Source organism: Simochromis diagramma, unplaced genomic scaffold, assembly GCF_900408965.1.
Source record: "Simochromis diagramma unplaced genomic scaffold, fSimDia1.1 OVJJ01000293.1, whole genome shotgun sequence".
In the NCBI taxonomy this organism is placed as follows: Eukaryota; Metazoa; Chordata; class Actinopteri; order Cichliformes; family Cichlidae; genus Simochromis; species Simochromis diagramma.
In genome coordinates this window covers 948,872-968,616 of record NW_024386801.1, presented here as the reverse complement: position 1 = coordinate 968,616, position 19,745 = coordinate 948,872, and the positions used below count along the sequence as shown (strand labels likewise).

The 19,745-nt window shown below is 40.9% G+C and overlaps 1 protein-coding gene across 1 annotated transcript in view; it reads right to left on the bottom strand.

Annotated features, from left to right (window-relative positions):
• The window catches only part of LOC120730458 (cadherin-13-like), a 169,869-nt gene that overhangs the window by 74,615 nt on the left and 75,509 nt on the right, over positions 1-19,745 (bottom strand). Inside the window, 1 exon segment of the mRNA XM_040026866.1 lies at positions 949-1,089. Coding sequence (XP_039882800.1) covers positions 949-1,089 — 141 coding nt within the window.

The window sequence follows — 19,745 nt, the reverse complement described above, 5'->3', positions numbered from 1 at the left end:
TCTTCATATGAGAAAACGAAAGGTCACACTGACTCAGACAAGTTCATGAGCTGGGTGAACAAACACATGTACATGAAGTATGTGTAGAAGCAACTGAGTGTAGCACCAGTGTATGTCTCCATAAACAAAGTCCATCTGTCAAGTCATTGCAAAGGGCAACTCTGCATAAACCATTGCCTTAAAAAACCTTGATTACTACATTACCAAGAGTTCAGGCTCAGTCTCTGCCACAGGGCACAAAACACGGAAAAACACCAAAGAAGAAGCACAATTTTACTGAATGCATGTTCATTCTGGCCGTCAGTGTATCAGGTTCAACTAGGTCTACGATGTGTTTATGCATGTCTAAAGCACCCAAGGGTTCACATGAGAAACTGGGACTACCGTGGAGGCCCAACTTCAGAGAACCAATAAGCTTATAAAGACATAATAATATTTATTTTAAGTTTAGCTTCTTGGCGCTCAAAACAATATCAAGCATCAGTATTTTCCTGGGTGTTTTTTAAATTGTGGTATTACAACAACCTTACTGTCAACACTCTAACGTTTCAGATCACAAATACTTGAAAAGGAAAGCAAATTCTGTTTTCACACTATAACTAAATATGCATTATTCTGACTGTTGTACAGTTAATTCCCCTGAGCACAAATATATGCAGTAATCTATTACTTCACTTTGAAAAGGTGTTGTTTGAATGTTTATATTTGACGTGTCACAGTTATTATCATAACTTATTGTCTCCATAACAGAGCGAGATGCCACTGGGATGCATCTGTACTATGATGTCCTAACTTCTTAAAGACGCAGTTCCTTTATTAGCCACAGTAATCTCTGACTTTTCTGGTGGGAAACTGCAGGCAGGAGACAAGTGACCTCACATAGCAGACAAAAACAACCTAAGCGAGCATTAAGAAAAAGCAGAGAGCGAAAAAAGGGAAGTTTCTCACCAGCGGATGTGTGAACTCTGGGGCATGGTCGTTCTTATCTGTTATGGTAATGGTGGCAGTGGTTGTTCCTGTTAGGCCCACCTCACTTCCTGCCATGTCCTTGGCCATGATCTCTAACTCGTATGTTGTGGTTGGCAGGGTCTGGAAAGAAAAGACACAGTGAGACAGAAAAATGTTCAGAAGTATGCAGAAGATGTAAGAATGTTGTTGACAATCTATACCGACCTGAATATTCAACGAACTATGAGTAATAACGCCACGAGGTTAACGAGGAGCCATTTAAGTTGCTAACAATTTTAACATCACTGTGAGGTCCTTTATATGCACCTTCCTGCTCGAACACAAGTGTTAAAGCTCCAGTAAACACTCGCTGCATCTCTAATGAAAGGTCAAGAGCACACATTATGTTTTTTCGCGCATCCTCCACCGTGCTCTCAGCCGTCGGACTTCGTGAAAAGACTATTTTTGTCCCTCTCATTAGTGAAATTATACTTCACACTGTGTTTGAAGTATTGCCTTGCTTTTAGAATCTCCTCTCCAGCCTTTCTGGCTATTTTTGTTGATTAGATGTTGTAGTTTAAAGAATGAGTCGATGATTAAACCCCAAACTGAATGCACTTTAATTCAGCCTTAAAACTCTAATTAAGTCCTTCACAAGCTAGCGAGATGGCTGTGGCCTTGGTTATAAAGCAGACCTCCTGAAAATAAACCAGAATAAGACATTTAATCCATTTGTGACCTGCCAGCATCTTCAATCTATACAATAATTGGAGAAATATAGCTTATAGATAGAGCGAGGGGGAGTGACACTCGTAATGATCAGAGCAGCAACAATAATTCATTGAAATAGCGTCTAATAGAAATGTTAACTGCAGTGTATAAATAGCAGGGGGAAGGGGCTGGTAAAGCCAACATTTACTTATTCGCTGCAGTGTTTTTGCTCCACTGGAGGTGTTAACTGTCACATGCTTAATAAACTTCATCCATCTGTCGGAGTGAAAACGCTGGTGGAGCGATCCTGCACTGTAGAGTCACCTCAGACTTCTCACTGTGCCCGGGACAGAAACGGATGGATGGACACCCTGGAACTTGTAAATTATGTAACTGTCCCAATATTTGTTATTTTGTATCTAAAAAAGAAACCCATCATTCATCATTGGGGTCTTTTTCCTTCTTATACTTGTCTCTGTTTTGTCTCTGTTTTGGGGTCATATAGAGAAAAATGGCTTTTCGTTTTTCGACACGTTCAGTTCATCCTGTTAAAGTTCAAACTGAGAATCCCAAAGGTGATTTAAGTTGGATGTGGCAGTGCCGTCGGTGCCAGGTGGGCTGCTCTGGCTATTTCAGAAACTGCTGCCACCTCTACGGTTTATAGGGAACGGTCAGAAAAAGAGACAAATATCCAGCGAGTGGCAGCTCTCTGGGTTTAAATGCCTTGTGTCAGACGTCAGAGCAGAATGGCTGGTTTGAGTTGATAGGAATGCAGAAGTAACTCACATAACCTGCTATTACAACCAACTAAGGTTTGGAGAAGAGCATCTCTGAAAGACATATCGGACCATGAGGTGGATGGGCTACAGTGCTCCCATCCTCTGACGGATGCTTCCAGCAGCATAATGAACCCTGTCACAAAGCTCACATGATCTCATACTGCTTTCTTCAACATGACAATAAATTCACTGTACTCAAGTTTCCTCCACAGTTAACTGATCCCAGGAGAGGACTGCTGACGTGTAGCAGCTCTGAATGCAAAAGGGGGTCCAAACCAGTACTGTTGTACCTAATAAACTGTCTGACACATTCTCTCCAGTTGCATTAATAATCTTAATATCCTTTAACCACCTATGAATCTGATCGTGCCCCTGATCTTTAAATGTTGTTAGTGAGAAAGTTATTGTTTATGGACAAAGGCCTGTGACCTGATATTACACACACACACACACACACACACACACACACACACACACACACACACACACACACACACACACCCTCCTGTGCTCTGCTCACTGTCAAACTGAGTGGCAGCAGCAGTTGTCAGTGTGTGCATGTATGTGTACCTTTGCCTGTTCATTGGAGAGATCATTGGCTACACACCTTCAGGCTCATTTTAATTATCGCTTCAACCTGAATTTAGCATAAGGAACTGCAGACTGAGCTAAATAGCAAATCTGACACACACGCACGGATATCATCAAAAAGGCCGTTCTCCCAACTGCCTGACTTAAATGACCCTGTTGAAGGAGGCCACCAAACCACGGAGGGATGCATTTTATGATCCCCGAGTGCGAGAAGATCACAGCAGCTCTTATTAGAAGTAGATTTCAGCACAACAAGGTCAAAATTTATTTCTGCCAATTCTAAACTAAACAAATTAATTTGCCGCGTGCAGCAGGTGAACGGTGGCAGCTACTAACACATTAATTCACATGTTACAGTTTTTTCCAGAAAAATCAGCGTTTAAAGTAATCAATTCTATTTTATTATTATATGTTTATATCAACAGCTTTCACACCATCTTAACTTTTTGTGTTTTAGTCAACAATCAATACTTTTTTATACATATAGAGCTTTCCCCTTAAATTTTGTACATCATATGTTGTACACGTGCCTCATTAAATTATTTCCTATTATTATTTCTATTCTTTCTTCAAGTTATTATATACACACACACTACACTTTTTATAAAGATAAACTATTTAATTTTAAGCCAATTCCACTCTTAGATTATATCACAGGATAATTTAAATGGTTATTTCTGCCTTATGCTAATTTTTCCCATAAAGACAACACGTATTTTTGATTAGTGATGCTTATTAATTCTTATCAGTGCCATATTTCCCACATTTCCTACATCAGACAGAGTGAAAAACACGTTTTTGTTTCACACTTGTATTGATTTTAAAAACAATGTTCAGTGTTGAACATTTAATTGTCTGGGATGACTACGTACTTTACTCTAAAACATTAAAAATAAAACATGTAAATGCTAAATTAACCCAAAAGGCTGTTTTTATATTGGGTTTCGACACGTTCTCATCCCAACACGTAACATGGCGACGCTATGTGACAAATCGTCTGTATGTTACGTGGTCCAAGGTGTAAGAGCGGGTTCTATGAATGTCAGGTTATGGCTAAGGTTAGGGCTACATTAGAAAGCTGCAAAGCTTTTAACAATCCAGAGCGTCTCATAAGGACGTGCAAGGGTACCTCTGGCGTTACTATGTCACGCCTCGGGCCGTGACAGACGGTCGGTATGTTGCGCGTTGGGAACGAGAATGCTCTGTGGGTTCGTGTGCAGATGACCAGCCGAGAAGCCAGTACAGACTCCAGACATCAACTCCATTCATTCAAGAAGCTGCTGCGTGGTAGACTGTGGGTGCAAAGGCAAGACAGTCAACAGGTGTTTCTATCAATAGTTTGTCAGACATGGTGGGTGACAGCTCCGCCCCTCACAACCAGCTCCGCCCCTCACAAGCAGCTCCCGTTCGATCGAACGCCGAGCAGGCAGATGGTGCTCCGTGAACCTGTGAGTTTATTAAACCCTTGCACACAACCACATGTGAATACACACATGCTGGCTTCAAAACACACAGACGCATCCACACCTGAGCACAGACGTATACTTTTGCCCTCCAGCTGGAGAAGAGCAAGGCTCTGGGATACCTGCAGTCTCAGTGGTGTCTAAACACATTCAGCGTGGTCTCCTCTGGCGACTGACAACGTCTTAATGAGTATTTCCTGAGTCTCAACTCAATTATAAACTCCCTGGCAGTATCTAGCCAAGAAAAGATGTTCACATTCACTCTGGGCGAGAGTTACAGCGAAAGGGAATTTTCCCTCCAGGTGTCAGAAAACTTCCACTGGCAGCATGCTGATTGAGATACTCCTCTCAGTTAGCTTCTTAATTTTTCTGCCTCTTGTTAATCCGTCTGGAAACACTCAATTAAACTTCTGAGCAGCAACGCTGCCATAGTCCATCAAAAAAGTTGCCTTTCCCCTGGGTATTTCACTTTACAAAGTCGAGTCGCCGTGTGGTTAATTGCACTAACCGCCTGTGTAAAAAGCGATGGGGTTTTGCTGAGCTATGTTATAACAAACGTAATAAAAAATAAGGGCATTTGTGTTTGGTTGAATATTTCTTTGATGTAATGTCGCCCGTTATATGAAACTTGGGCACATCCATTTGTTTCTGGTACTACAGCTCACTCCAAATAATGCTGCAACTGGCTTTGCAGAGAACCAGCTTGAAGGTGCCCTTTGGCACAGGCCCTACCTGGATCAGTCAGGGATTATATGCTTAGAGCAGACACCAAGTGGCCGCTGCTCACAGGTGCTGCTAATAAGATACCAATCAGCCACCTGATTGTCAGCACCTGTGCTACCAGAAGCTCAGAGTCAGTAGCAGAATAAGCAATTTGGCAAAATTTTCACGGGTGCAACCCACAACCCACAAATAGCTCATATTTTCTACTTGAATCTGCTTGGTATGTTTTTCCTCATTTGTATTTAAGGAGGAATGGCAGTGTGTTACTAGAACCATCATTTCCCTGATCGGACCTCCCCAAGGGATTAACAAAGGTCTATTCTACTCTATTCTACTCTACTCTACTCTACTCTACAGTCTTGTTACAAGTAATGAACCAAATGCAAATTTCCTCACGTTTTGTGACTGATTTATATTATTTGTACATTACATATCATTAATTATCTGTCTCTGTCATGCAGTCCTATAGTCTCGATTCCTTTTCTAACTAAACTATGCTAATATTAGCCGTAGCAAATACTAACACATATAGAAAGAACATAACAATGAAGTTCATGTGTAGGAAACTGCAACATAAAATCACGGGATCATATCCTGTAAACCAATAACTGCTGTATAAATTACTACGAGTCTTTAAATAGACAATTCAGTGCTTAATGAGCAGTTTTGTCTTATTTTTAGTTCAGTTTGACTGAGGCAGATATATTTTTGTCAAGAGCTGCTGAGTTTTATTTAGAAATGAAACCTCTGCTGAACTCTTGAACTATTAGAAGAATGGACGCCAGAACGAGAGAAATTCCTTTATTCGTTTGAAGAATGGCACCGTCTTCTTCTCTACGTACAGTATAATTTATTTTGTAAAACATAAGTGGGAGAAAAACTAGGAACCCACAGGTGATTTCATTGAGCGATTGCGGCGACGAAAGCTGACGTAAAACCGAACAAAGAACTAATGAAGTCGAGCGCACCGAATGATATGACGGGCCTCGTTTCAGCAACATCTGATCTGGGAATGACATTTCAGGCCATCGCATTCTACCTTGAAAGGATTTTTTTATCAAAGCCTCTCAAGTAAGGCCACAAAGCCGGGAGAAAAGAAAGGATGAGAAGAACAGAGCGGTAGAGAGACAGACAGAGAAATGATGGGGATAAGCGAGGAAAGGATGAGAACAGATCGAGAGAAAGAGAGCGGTCTGACATCTGAGACACCACATTAACTCTCTGAAAAGGTGTGATATTATAATCAAATTGGCAGTGGGCTCTTTGTTCTCCTCTGGCCCTTCGGTAGTGCTCACTCACAGCACCCAACCACTGGCTATTCTTCAGGCCTCTTTTCAAATGCTTAGTGAAATGATGACAGGCGTAAAAGGGCTTAGAAAAAACACAGTTAACGTGAGTAATATAAAAATCTGCTAGTGACAGAATTTCTACCGGAGCAACATTATTCCTCTCACCTTTACTTCATTGTGCTTCACATTTTTTGGTGGTGGAGAGCAAATTTTATGAAAGGTGTGGGGGGCAAACTCCAACGTTTCTTTTGTCCTTGATATCGAAAAGACGGCATAATTATATAATTATCAAACGGTCTACAGAAAACGTCTGATCTTTGCCTGAAGAACTTTTATTTTCTGCTAGTTGCACTTGGCAGGCTTTTTTCAGCACCTACAGTAAATAACAACAACAAAGAAATGCATAGCTTTATGATTGTGCTGTATCATCTCTCACTATCAAGCCTCACTACCTCAGAGTATGAGCATCCATACTGATATTTGTGACGCTTGGGGAGCACAAGCTTTACCTCACAGAGACAATAATAAGTAAGATTAGAATATATTTTATTTTATTTGTACAAGTTTAAAGCAAAAAGCTTGAAAATCACTCTTGTACTTTTTCTTCCTTCCTGTCACTCAAATCAAAGCGTGCACGTTGTCTTACATACAGCAGGTTACAATGCTGCCGTCTCAGTCTAGTAGACGTATTTCCGGATGTTTGATGCAGTTCTAACTTTCAGCAGTAACTGGAGTGCAAACACATTGTCTGTCTGCCTCAAAATCAACTCAACAAATGCCGGCAACCTCCTGCACTCCACCCCTGTAGACACATGATTAATCACTTTGACAACAGTTAATTACAGTATGATGGAAGACACTTGAGGCTCTTATCTGGGCCACTTGAACCTGCACAAGTGTTTCTTTCTGCTTCTTTCATCAGCCTCTTATGCATTTTTAGCATCCACAACAGAATCATGTAGGTATTGGTGGCAGTGTGGCAAACTCTTTGATAAATCTTCTTTTCTTGTTATTATTATAAAGAGATTTTGCAGCTTCTTGTGTGTTTGATCAGAATAGTAACGTGGGCTTGTTCATGTAAAGGCCAGAGAGAGAACATTTAGCTGCACGTGTGTTATTAGGTGATAAATAAGGGTTAAACTTCAGGATAAGAACTCCATTAAAAATAATAGATTCATGCATCCATTATGTACTTCATGTGCATCTTCTACACAAAGTATATTCACACAAGACCACAATTATATCAACTATCCTCTGCAACCAGTCTGGTGTTGCTAGCATTGGATTTTGGCTAACAGCATTAGCTTCACATTGTTCCCAGGAGACTACAGTAGTTGCACATCTGCCGATAGTTCATGCTTCAGTATACTGTTCGCTGTCCTTCTGAGTTTGCAGTTGACTTATGGTCCTTATTATGGCATGATTTAATTCACAAATATACAAAAATAATTTTATAATCTTCAATAGTCTTTTAATTTAAAGGAAGCAGCCTGTACACAGTGTACATGTGCCCACTTAGCCAATGCAGTATCCATCCAGTAATGGCTCCATTTGACTTTATGCATGTTGAAATGAAGTTTAAGCAAATTCTATATAGATGGAAATTTAATGATTGGCTATTAATTGTTTTTAAGTCATACATATGCAGGACAAAATGGTCTTGATGTGCGAACGTGTTGAATGTGAAATATCCAGAGATAGATGCTCTCTGTGACAGTGAAAAATGTTCTTCTCTCTCTTAGGAATACATGAAGCCCTAAAGCAGGGGTGTCAAACTCAAGGCACACTTTAGGTCGCGGGCCAAACAAGATAAACATTTATTGAACACTAAAACACGTTTTTTTTAAACATAAATGTGAATAAAAACAGACCGGAATATTATTCCAGATTAAATAAACTTAAAAAAATAAACTTTAACTTTAAATATTTTGCTCTTCATAAAAATATATCCTGTCAAAATTATGCAAGTTAGAAATATGAACATGCTGCCAAAACCCCAGAAAAAATAAATGAGAGCAAACACAAGGTTGGAGCCGCATGTAGACGGAGCTGCAGGAGTGGAGCTAATAAACTGTGCGGGACATTCAGAGTCGTACTTTCCCTGAGTGCATCGTTACACTGCAGCTGCATCTGAATCTGCACAGGTGCAGCTCAGCAAAGTGCGCTGACTTGGTTCAACATTACTCGGCAGCAGGGAAAGTGAGGCAGGCTGCACTGGTGCATTTGTGACAGCTTCACTTGAAACGCCTTCACCGCATCATACATGTCCATGAACTGACAGGTTTCCTTGATGAGCTCAAAAACTACTGTTGAGAACTTTTATCCCAACTCAGCCAGCGGAGCTCTGCATGAAGGAATGTCGGCAAACTCTGAATCTATTTCCCACATAAAAGACTGAAACTGACGGTGATTTAAACTTTTAGCTCAGATAAAATTTACGGTTTGCGTCACGGTGATCATTACATGCTCCATTTTTAGGACTTTACCACACAGCCTTTCCTGGTGTGTGATGCAGTGATGTGCTGATAACTCACCGGTACAGTTCTCCTGCATCTTTACTCCCATCCTGCTGACTAGTCCGCTTTTTTCACCGCACAGCACCGGCGCTCCATCTGTTGTAAGTCCAACAAGTCTGTCCCAGGACAGTTTCACGTCGGTTACACTTTGACATACGTTTTAAAAAATGTCTTTTCCTGTCGTTGTCCCGTGCATCGATTTAATGTTCAGTATTTCCTCCCCACGGACGAAGATGGCCAGCTGTGCAGTATCCATCATGTCTGTACTTTCATCCACAGCCGACTATGCAATGAAGTTTTTGCTTCTTTCACACAGCTGTGTTCTTAAATCAGTGGCCATCTCACAAACCCGATCAGCAATCATATTTCTGCTCAGGCTCACATTTGCCAAAATCTGTGTTTTGTCTGGACACAAGACGTCGCACAGCTTCATCATGCAGCTCTTCAGAGCGGTACCGGGCTGATTTGGCTCCTCTGCTACGATAAAACTTGCTTTCACAACAGCTTCACTTTGTGATTTTGCTCTGGTGACAAACCTCTGCTGAAATGTCAGATTCTTCTTTAGCTCTTCTACTTCCTGTAGTTTCTGCGTTTAGGTTTTTCAGCTTATCCTGACGTTTTGTCTCGTAGTGCCGTCTTAAATTAAATTCCTTCATTACAGCCACATTAGCTCCACTAATAAGACACACGGCTTTACCAGCATGTCTGTAAACATATATTCAGCCTCCCACTGGCGCTGAAAGGCTCTGCTTTCAGAGTCAACTTTTCTCTGCACCATTGTGAGCGGCGAGCTTCACAATAACAGAAGTTTGACTTGATTGATGTTCCCAGTTAGCCTAGTTCAGCAAGGAGGCTGCAGCGCTGCATTATGGGATCTGTAGTTTGTATATTATTAGCGCCTCATATCGCTGAGCCATGCATAACAATAATAGTACATCTGTATAAAATGATCTCACAGGCCGGATATAAATGTACGCCGGGCCGGATGTTAATATTGTTAATCATCTGAAGTCGTTGCCCACGTGCTACATCTTTCTCTGCACCTGCACTGCAGTGTATATCTATATAAAGATGGGGAAAGCAGCCTGTTTTTAGCACTCCGATTATACAGATGCATCACTTAACCAAATATTTTACTTGACTTAGAATCCGTAGGCACCATTGATCAGTTCTACATGAGAAATAGAGGCTATTGTCATGTAGAACTGGGTAACTCATAAAGCACTGAAGTAAAGGAGTGACTAACGGCTGCTATAGAAACTTTTTTCCTTCTCGGTTGTTCCCATTTGGGACACCTCTGTGTCAAAAAAGATGAATCCATGAGAAATGACTGACCGAGCTTTTCAGCCACAGGCCTGGGAGCGTGTTGGGTCTGTCTCTCTCACAAAGCTCTGATAGTAACTGACAAATCCTACGACAACTTCTTTGGTTAAAGTTGCTCAACAGCTTTTCAGTAAATAACAATAATAATCCTGGAAGCTCTAACCAATAGCACGATGTGGTGGCAGCAAGTGATACTGAGAAGATGCAGTGCCATCAATAACATGTCTCATTATCTCTTACTCTTCTGCACCAATGTCCAAATCTGCTGACTTCTTCCCACCACCAAACAGAAAATTGAAGTTGTAGGATCACAGATTTGTTGGAGCAGAGGTGATCGGGCACGTTTTTCAGAGCTCCAAGTGCAGATGGACACAGTGAGAGTTATTGAATGATCGAACAGCTGCTCAGGAAACAGTCCAGAGGTGAATATGGCTCATCTGACTCATCTACGACCTGAATATATCTTATCCACTAACCATCATTTCATTTTCTTTATTTAGACCCACCTTGTTATAAGATCTAGTTTCCAAGCACCTGCACTGTAAAAATATTAAACCTTGTGTAAATACACAAGCATAAAATAGATCCCAGCCTGCAACAGCAGTTAAATGAAGCCAGGTGATAGCAGTGCAACACACATCACGCATAAAACGCATAAAAAAGCAAGAAGACGTGGTGGGTTACGCTGGATCTTGATGGTTAGACAAGGATAAAAGGACAGAGACGAATAAAGGAAACAAAGTTCAAATGATCTCCTCCTAAATCAACAATTTCAGGACTACATGTAGTCCATATCAACAAACAGCTGCAGTGAATATGTGTGAGTTCACTTTGGTATGTTCTCATTCACCCAAAGGGACTGAAGAATACTAAAAGAAAAGATTTTGTTCAAGTTAAGTGTGGAAGATTAAATATGTAAATGGGCAAATGCCCAAAATGGCTAAAACATAATTTCATTGATCTGACAGAAGTGCAACTCCTAATTTTCTTTCAGGAAGCAAGCCCAAGGCATAAAAATGCAAGTTAATCATCTTAAATGCCTTTCAGACTTTGGTAAGCAGTCCAGTAAGGCACCGAAAACCATCTTCCTGTTTCTTATATCCTGTAGCTACTTACATTCTGTGAGATTTATCAGAAAGAGGCCAAAGTCTATTTATGAGAGTAACAAAAATAGATGGGCTTGCGGCCCCTTGACAATTATATCATGTTAATTACAAAAGGAAGGATTTGTTGGTGAAGCAAAAATATCCTTTTTCTGTGAGCAGTGTGTCATGAAGCAATGTGTATCTGAAATGGGTTTTATATTCCCCAACGTGAGAATATAACAACCTCTGCTGTAGTCGTTGCTGGCTCGTTGCTGTTTACCAGTCCTATCAGGTACCGGAGACGTCTCTGTTTGGCTCAGTGCGGGTCGTAAAAAACAAAACTACGTGATTATCCTGTATTTTGTTTTATGAGGATAACACAAAAAGTAAATACTGATTCTCATCAAATGAAAAAAATCTGCAGGTTTTACTCACTTTGTTGGCCAAATAGTGATGCGCACTATTCAAAACAACCTCCTCAAGCAGCTCAGAGCACTCGGCACCCATATCATCATATAATCGGAGGATTAAGTAAATTTAAGTGGATTCAGCGTCACCTTTTCGTCACTTCTTCCAACCTATAGGGTCAGTGAGCACACAGCAAAGGTAGGGTTGAGCAATACAGTGTCAGTAATGAAAACGAACCAATGGGCTGCTGTCAGTGTTGGAAGGCTGGTGCACAGCAGCCATTCAATTGACCAGTTGGACCAAAAGTGTGTCAGCCCACTGGGAAAATGCCCAGTATGCCAGATTACCAGTCCAGACGTGGTGGTTTCAAAGGTCCCAGCACTGACCTGCAAGTGCACGAACCTAAAAAGTTCAACTTTTGATCTCTCAAAAAGACATCTTCAACTGCAGTGTCCCTCGCAGGGCTCCGTAATGTCAGAGTCATGGCTGAATGTGTTTCTATGTTACTGTAATATAATAAAATGATGGTGGAGAAAATACGTTTCTTAAAGTTTACCGGTGAATTCGGTGCATTACGATACAAAGGCAGAGAAGTGCTGCCCTTGACAGACTGAGAATGAATAATTTGATGAGAATGTTTGGCATTCAAAATAAACAGACTTTGAACTTTCACGGTGCTATGTGGTTTATACATGGACTGTACTTCAGATTAGTGATCTGAAGTTTCTCTTTAAACATCGAGAAGCTTCTGTAGCTTTTGGAAGAAGCACATTTGATTCAAATTCTTTCAGGAAGTGTTTACTGATACAGCTGCATCATGATTTCACTAAATCAAAGCCGAACTTTTGGGGTTTTTTCCCTCCGGTGGCTGATCAAGGTTGCACGAGGCCAAAAGCAGCATCACACACAAGATTAAAAATTAGACTCTCAGGCTGCGTTCACTCTGCAGGTCTTGATGCTCAGTTCCGATTTTTTGATCAAATCCCATTTTTTTGTCTGCTCGTTCACACTGCAAATAAAATGCGACAGCAAACGCGCTCTAGTGTGAACGCTCAAAGCGGCCGCATGCGCAAAAGAAGACGTCACACACGACGCGCTCTGTTTAGACCCAGAGCAAACAATGTTTGACTGATGGCCCTTAATATAAAGACTTCGGACTTTACGTTTCCCAATTTTTGCTTTAAGTTATTTTGTTATTTACATAATAATGTAAATGACCTAATAATGATCCTTATTGCTGTTTTAGAGGAGCAGTGCTTCAAAGGGTAGCTGCAGATTTCTGTCAGAATCTGCAGATTATACAGTACAAAGAAAATGTTCACGTTGTCTTCCCAACAGTTTCACTGACATCTACGCTGGATGGCCAGGAAGCGTTCGCGATGTCTTCTCCGGCGCTGATAATTGGCGTCTGTCTTGTGTCAGTGACGTAAAAGATGGTTTTAATGCGTCCGTTCAAACAGCAGTCGCTTTCTAAAACATCAGATACGTATCGGATTCAGCACCACATATGAAAGTGACCCAGATCGGATGTGAAAATATCGGATTTGTGCCGTTCACACTGTCACACCATGATCGGATAGATGGGTCGCAGAGGGTCAGAAAATCAGATGTGATGCGCTTTCGCCTGCAGTGTGAACGTAGCCTATGACAGGATTACACTGTCTGTCTGATCAATGTCCATAATAAATACTACTTTGGACATATGGACTTAACAAATACAAGTATCTGTCCACCATCATTTCAGCTCTTTTCTACTGAGAACAAAATGATCTAAGTTCAAATAATTCAACTGGAAAGAAACTCGACAAAACAGAGAGCAATTCAACATGCATTCGAGCGAAACAAGCTTCAATTTCCCCCCGTGCTCGATGCTCTAAGGACTGTCGAGAGTTCTGTATTTGTCTCCTTTTTACTATCCTTGAATTTCATCTGTCCCCTTTTTGAATGCTCTTCCAAACTACGCCTTTGTCAGATTAAGCCTCTTTTCTTTTGGGTCTGCAGACACACTGTTAGCTTCAATTCATAGCAATAAAAACATCATGAATTCTTAAAGGTGTATACAGGTGTATATGCAGTTACCCTAATGCTCAAAGGTTTGAGGCGACTTCATCAATCGCTCGTGTGGTTCGGTGATACGTTGTGTTACACAGTGTTACACAATGTTTACTGTGTAAAATACCTAAATGGTCATAAGAAAACCATTTTCAAATTATGTTACCAAAGTCACAAATGGCACAAAACACAATCAAACAAAAAAAGGAAAACTAATAGTCACATAGTCAAAGTGCATTTGTTCTGATGCTTCAAACTGTGTAATACAGCTCAGCTCTGAACCAAACAGGAAGCGAAGATGAGCACAAGAGTGCATTTGGGAACAGATGACAACTGGTAACCAAAACTTTTAAACTGACATGGAGCCTTAACACACGTACAAGCTGTCAAATGCACAGACGACAATCAGACTTTTGAACCGAGCACTGATAACAAGCTGCCAAGGTCCCTCTTCTCTTTAGTCCGGAGGATGCTCTGTGCATATTTTCCAAAAAGAATTTCAAATTTTGATTCATCTGACCACAGAACACTTTTCTACTTTGCCTCAGGCCATTTTAAACGAGGTTTGGCCCACAGAAGAAGGTGGCAACATATAACTTCTTCTTTGCATGATATTTCTTTTACCTCCATTTGTGGACAGCACGGACAAGTCAGAGAGCGATTTCTGGAAGCGAGTCCACTCAGTGATGTTACCAAAGTCAAAATGCCACCCTGTCTTCAGATTGTCTGAGTCTTTTGATACTGTTGTGTATTGTAGATGATGAGATATTCAAAGTCTGAAATTGTTCCACAAGTTTGCAGGCTGGTGAACTTCTGCCTATCTTTACTTCAGAGAAACTCTCTAAGATGCCCTTTTTAATAGCCAATTATGTTACTGATCTGTTGCCAATTAACATAATTAGTTGCAAAATGTTCCTCCAGCTGTTTCCTTTTAGTACCACTTACTTTTCCAGCTTTCTGTTGCATTGTCCCAACATTTTTTAGATGTGTTGTTGCCTTCTAATTCAAAATGAGCAAATATTTTTGGTGAAATAGAAAAATACTTCATTTTAAACATTTGATATGCTCAACATGTCCAGAAATGAGGGTTTATAAGATTTACAAATCACTGCATTCTGTTTATTTTAAATATTTTTCTTTGTAAAAAGATACTGGAGAACACCTTGATTGAGACATTTGTTCACTATTATGAGGGATTGAAATAACATAAAAGGTCTCACATATAGCTATCACTCAGTTTGCATGGTACATGCCGTTAGCAGTGTCATGCCATACCAAGCACCGCTTTATCAGAGTTCGTTTGCTCCTGCATAATATTCAGTGAGTTGAAAAAAGAAGCAGTTTGCTGGCATCCTGCTCACAACTGAGCAGCCACCGGGTCTCAGCCTTATTGACCTGCACAGGTCAAAGTGCACATCAAACTAATCCAACTCAACGTAAAGGTCTGCTTTGCTGTGACTGTGGAACAACATGCAGCTGGAAGGTCTGACAGAGGCGGAGGCAGGTGATCCGCTGTGGTCACCCTTAAAGGTAAGAGCTGAAAGAAGAAGACGACAACGAGTGTACTACAAACTTCTGTTCTCTCAGCAGCTGATGTAAAGTGTGCATCCTTATGATTGTTTGCTGCCAGCATCCATGCTTTTGCAAATGACAGTATTTGTGTTATGCTGAGATTGTTTGAAAAATGTCAGTTATTTCCTGAAAGTACAGTTTCTGAAACTGCCAACTTTTAAAATGCTGACACACCGAGTCTACATACAAGATACGACTATGGGTAGGATCTCATTAGTAGCCTCCATATAACAAATGTCCTGCAATATACTGCCAATCTGTCGATATTTTACTTCCATAGGCAAAACACAGGCTGCACTCATCTCCCATCCCTCAAGACTATGACACTGACAAAGTGGGTATCCAGGACATATGGATGATGTATAGGTCGATGGACAGATGGAACAATTTAAAATAAATTGTTTAATAAATTTCAATCTCTAAGGAGACACAGATCTGCAAACAAACGGATTCTTTTTTAAGAACAAAAGGACAAAAGGATGCGAGGGAAACCAGATGGCTGAGTGGTCATTGCTCATTTGCAATGACGACCATCAGAGATTTAACCTTTCTATTTTTTTCTTATATTCTCCATTTTGAATGCATCAAAATAACTGCAAAATCCACACAGCTTCTCTCTCAGCACCTCTTTGATACTCTCGCCTTTTTGGCTTATAAGGTGTATGTATTGATTTGTTCTTGCATTTCAGCATTAACCATATTTATCCTGCTTCATCAGGCCAATTAGTATCAAGATGATAAGCTGGTGCAGCACCAGTGTCCCTCAGCTCTCTCTGATGAGTGTGGGGCTAATTGGGGTCAAGGTTGGGTTTAAGGCTGTGGTGAGTTAGAGCAGAAAGCACAAACCGGGGCTAATCTAATCAGGTGCACCATCAGACCGCAGTCTAATCACGTCATTTAGTAAGCACTTAGATGTATATTAGGAACAGAAATAGTCTCCCATTGCCACACAGTCCTGCACTCAGAGCGGATCATGCACTGTGTGTGTCTGTGTGTGTGTGTGTGTGTGTGTGTACATAAGTGTAAATGTGAGTGACAGTGTGTTCGCATTAAGTGTAAACATAACCATGATGCCTGCCACCATCGGAAATATCAAAGACCCATCTGGGAAGCATGCGTGCACATTTGTGTGTGTGTGTGTGTGTATGTGTGTGTGTGTGTGTATGTGTGTGTGTGTGCGTGCGCAGCAGTCGCAGAGCCTTCAGTATAGAACCCAGGTGTTCCTGTTTAAGAGTTAATTAGATTAGTTTAGATCAAACGGGGTGCCTTTCATTGGAGAGTGGAGGTGGCAGGGCCATCCCGCCAGGGAGCCAGCTCCAAATACTCCTCGTCTCCGACCAGTTAGGATCAATTAATCATTCGCTGGACTCACTTGATTGGTTTGCATGAACTTCATATAAATTTAATAAGGGGAGTATATGATATGGCGAGAGAGTAAGAGACTATGAAACATGATGATGACTCACAGATGTTGATTATCTTATAAAAATAGCAGATAGTAAAGTTTGGACAAAATCTGATCAGTGGTGATATTGCTAAATTATTATGACTGCATGTCGTCTGGCCACCCTCTGGAGAAAACTCGTTTCTGCCTCTTGTATTTCTTTGGGTCACTACCAGGACCCAATCGCCGGCCTCAGTAGCCTGGGATCGTGTCTACCCACACAAACGTCCACCATGGTTAGAGTCCATCGGTTGCATTTTACTTCATTGAACTCTATAAGCATTCAACAAAACAAAACTAGCCAAGTGTCTCTGCTTCAGCAAAGCAAAAGAAACTGAAGACCAGGAACAGGAAGACACAGATCACTGGTACCACACATCAATTCCACATCAAGTAGCAGCTATTGATGTGGAGTTTTCTGTAGTGCACAACAGGGAATGGCAACAGATGTTTGCTTAAACCCTTTAAATGTGGGTATGTTCTTTTTTTATCACTCTGCCATTACTAACATCGTGACATTACACTTTGGGGAGAGAGTCTGTAGCAGTCATTTGCTAACTTTGCAAATGAAAGTCTGTGGGGACACAAAACAGAACTTTGTGAATTTGTGCCATTAACTTGGGCGCAAATTCAACTTCTGCCCAGACTCCAGCTCCAACGAGGGTGGCTTTAATGAATGCCCGGTCCATAGCAAGTAAAACGTTTGTCATAAACGATTTCTTTTCTTCAAATGGATTGGATCTCCTTTTTGTGACTGAGACATGGATGAAAATTGGTGTTAGTCTAACTTCATTTCTGAAATATTGCCCTCCGACTGCTCATTTTTAAATGCTCCAAGGATATCAGGTAGAGGAGGAGGAATATTGACAGTTTTTAAAAATAACTTTAATTGCAAGCAACTCCATGTACTGGTTCCCCCCTCCAGTTTTGAACTTTTGATGTTTGAACTGGGACGTTTTCAACCGGTTGTGTGTGCGGTAATCTACCGACCACCGGAGTTTAACAAAGACTTTTTACATGACTTTTCATGTTTCTTGGTTGACATTGTGCCTAAATATGTTCAGATTTTAATAGTTGGTGATTTTAATATTCATGTCTGTTGCTCTGATGGACTGCTTGCTCAGGAGTTTTTAAATCTTATTCAGTCTTTTAACTTTGTACAGTCTGTACACGGCCCTACACACCAGCAGGGGCGCACTCTTGACCTGGTGTTATCGTGCGGTTTATCTGTTTTTAATTTGGAAATTGGGGATTCCGTGTTTTCTGATCACAAACCTGTTTTATTTGATATTTCTCTTGTGCATGAGTTTAAAGCTCCACCCAGGTGCTGTCGAATATTTCATTCTTCCACTGCTGCTCTCTTCTCCTCAACGTTTATAGAAAAAAAATGCTTTTATTGACCCTGAAATTAGTTTAGGACTTAGTCTGGATGAGCTGCTTTTGCAGTTCCAAGAAACCTGTATTGAGACCCTAAACATTATGGCCCCATTAAAAACCAGGCGCTCTAAACGTATTCCCCAGCCCTGGTTAAATGAAGCCACCCGAGCGGTGAGACGTCAATGCAGGAGAGCAGAGCGAAAGTGGAAGAAGGACAAATTGCAGGTTTCTTTTGAAATGTTAAAGGACTGTTGGAAATGCTATCAACATACAGTGAAAAATTAGAAAAACAGCCATTTTTCTCAGGTGATTGATCAATTCAAATCCCGCGCACTTTATAAGACCATCAGTTGTATTTTAAATGTGCCCCAGTCTGCCACCCTGGAAGGCTCTGCTAACAGATGTAATCAGTTTCTTTCTTTCTTTGTAAACAAGGTTGAGTCCATCAGGTCAGCAATAGTACCTCCTACATGTGACCCGTCCATGTTTAGTCCCTGTTCAGCTGCCAGTTTAAACCTGTCTCAATTACACTTCTTAACGAGATGGTTAGTCAAATTAAACCTTCTGGTTCTCCCGTGGATGTGATCCCTGCATGGCTCTTTAAAGAGGTTTTCCCTTCAATTGGAACCTCAGTCCTTGCTATTATAAATAGCAGTATTACTTCCAGTGTGGTTCCTGATGGTTTTAAACATGCAAACGTTAGCCCTTTATTAAAAAAATGGCCTTGACCCTTTAGTTTGCTCAAATTTTAGACCTATTTCAAGACTTCCATTCCTTTCAAAGTTATTGGAAAAAATAGTTTTTACCCAACTGAATACGTTTTTAGATGCTAATGGCATCATGGAACTTTTTCAGTCTGGTTTTAAACATCTACACTCCACTGAAACAGCACTTTTACGTGTTTTTAACGATATCTTTTTAGCTACTGTTTGTGGAAGTTCCGTGATCCTCGTGCTTTTAGATCTCACTGCAGCGTTTGACACTGTTGACCACAATATTCTTATCTCTCATTTGGAACACCTGGTTGGCATCAAAGGTGCAGCACTGGATTGGCTTCGCTCATATTTGAGTGGCAGAACGTTTAGTGTTAAAGTTGAAAGTTTTTAGTCCACCTCAGCCCCCCTTTCTTGTTGGGTGCACCAGGGCTCAATTCTTGGCCCTCTTCTTTTTTCATTATACCTGCTCCCTTTGGGGTCTATTTTTAGAAAACACGAAACATCCTTTCACTGCTACGCAGACGACTGTCTAATTTATTTGCCTTTAGCACCAAATGGCCCAGGCTCCATCCAAATCCTTTTGAACTTCCTCGAAGATATCAAAGCTTGATTGGCTGTGAACTTTTTGAATTTCCATTTGAGTAAAACGGAGGTGATTGTATTTAGACCTAATAATATTTCATGCAGCCCGCTCGTAAATTGTGGTTGGCTAGGGTCTTATATGAAGCAGCATGTGACGAACTTGGGA